The sequence below is a fragment of the Monoraphidium neglectum genome (genome assembly GCF_000611645.1).
Source record: "Monoraphidium neglectum strain SAG 48.87 unplaced genomic scaffold scaffold06631, whole genome shotgun sequence".
Classification (NCBI taxonomy): domain Eukaryota; kingdom Viridiplantae; phylum Chlorophyta; class Chlorophyceae; order Sphaeropleales; family Selenastraceae; genus Monoraphidium; species Monoraphidium neglectum.
Window position 1 is genome coordinate 1,172 of NW_014007015.1, and position 1,266 is coordinate 2,437.

The following is a 1,266-nucleotide window of genomic DNA, read 5'->3' on the forward strand; positions in this document are numbered from 1 at the left end:
GAGTAGCCGCGGCGGCCCGCCGCGGGGCCGCCGCGCGCCAAGGCGCGCGCGCGCGCTGCGCCGCCGCAGAGGCGGCCTTTCTGCTGCGCATCCCCTCATGCCCGCGGCCCTGCGCCAAGGCGCCCACGGCCCCACTTCCCTTTGCCCGCGGCGCCCCCAGCGCGCGCGCCGTGACCGCCCCCTGCTCCCCACCCCGCCCGCCGCCGGCTCGCCGCCTGCGACCGCGGCCACGGCAGTGCGGGTGCGCCTGCCTGAGCCACGCGGGCGCGTTTTGCCCAACCTTTGGTGTCGTGAGTATGCAGTGGTATTGAGCCGCGGCGCCGTGCCCCTGTCGCGCGCGCGCATGCGCGCTCCCAATTGTCCCAGGGCTCTGTCACAGCGATTGTCCATTGTAGAGCGTCTCCCGCGGCCTCGTCTCCCGCTCGAGCCCGCCCCACACGCACGAGCGGGTGCATGCCGCCGGCGGCACCACACGCGCGCCCGCGCAGCCAGCGGCGGTGCGCCGCGGCAGCTGGGGTGGGCGAGGGCGGGGGCGTGGGCGCGGCCTCCCGTCCGAAAGCCTGTACAACAAAATCGACAGCAAACCTCTGTCCGCGCGGGGCACCCCAGGCAAGCACGCGCCGCGCGCGCACGCGCACGCCTGCGCGCCGCGCGCCGCGGCGCCCCCTCTTGCCTGGCGCCGCCCGAGGCTCTCGCGCCGCGCGCGGCCGCGCGCACGCCGCGTCTCCCCCCTCTCTGGGTCGCCCTAGAGGGTGTGAGGGGCGGCGGCAGGGCGGCGGCGCGTTGGGCGCGGCGGCACCCAAAACCGTCAAAACCCTTGAAACGGCCGGGGGCCGGCGGCGGCGAGGCGCGCGTCGGCCAAAACGGGTCACAGCGACACGAACAGGAGTTGACCGCGCGCCGCAGCTGCGCGCGCGTGCGTGTGCGCGTGCTTGCGCGCGCTTGTGTGTGTGCGTGTGCGCGCCCTACGCTCCCGCCGTTCGAGGGCGGGCCAGGCGCCACAGGGCGCCCCACCCGACGCTCAAACGCGGCGGCCGGCCCCGCACCCGCGGCGCCCGCGGGTGCGCCGGGGCGCGCCCGCCACCGCCCTTCGTCCCGCCCCTTCGCCCATTTGTTCGACCGTCGTCAGTAGTAGCGCCGTCCCTTCTCATCTGCGTTTGAGTGGTTTACCCCCAGCCCTTCGGCTCCCGGCCGTGGTGTGTTGCCCCCATCGACCCCAGCGTCCCATCAGCCGAGGCCCCCTGCGGCCCACCCCCTCTCCCCCAC

At 76.4% G+C, this 1,266-nt stretch overlaps 1 protein-coding gene across 1 annotated transcript in view; it reads left to right on the forward strand.

Annotated features, from left to right (window-relative positions):
• Positions 1-174, forward strand: part of MNEG_16651 (hypothetical protein) — a gene marked incomplete at both ends in the record, with an annotated part of 1,260 nt that extends 1,086 nt beyond the window's left edge. Inside the window, one exon of the mRNA XM_014034879.1 lies at positions 161-174. Within this exon, the coding sequence (XP_013890333.1) occupies positions 161-174 (14 nt within the window). The remainder of the gene's footprint in view (positions 1-160) is intronic.
• Positions 175-1,266: the final 1,092 nt, after the last annotated feature.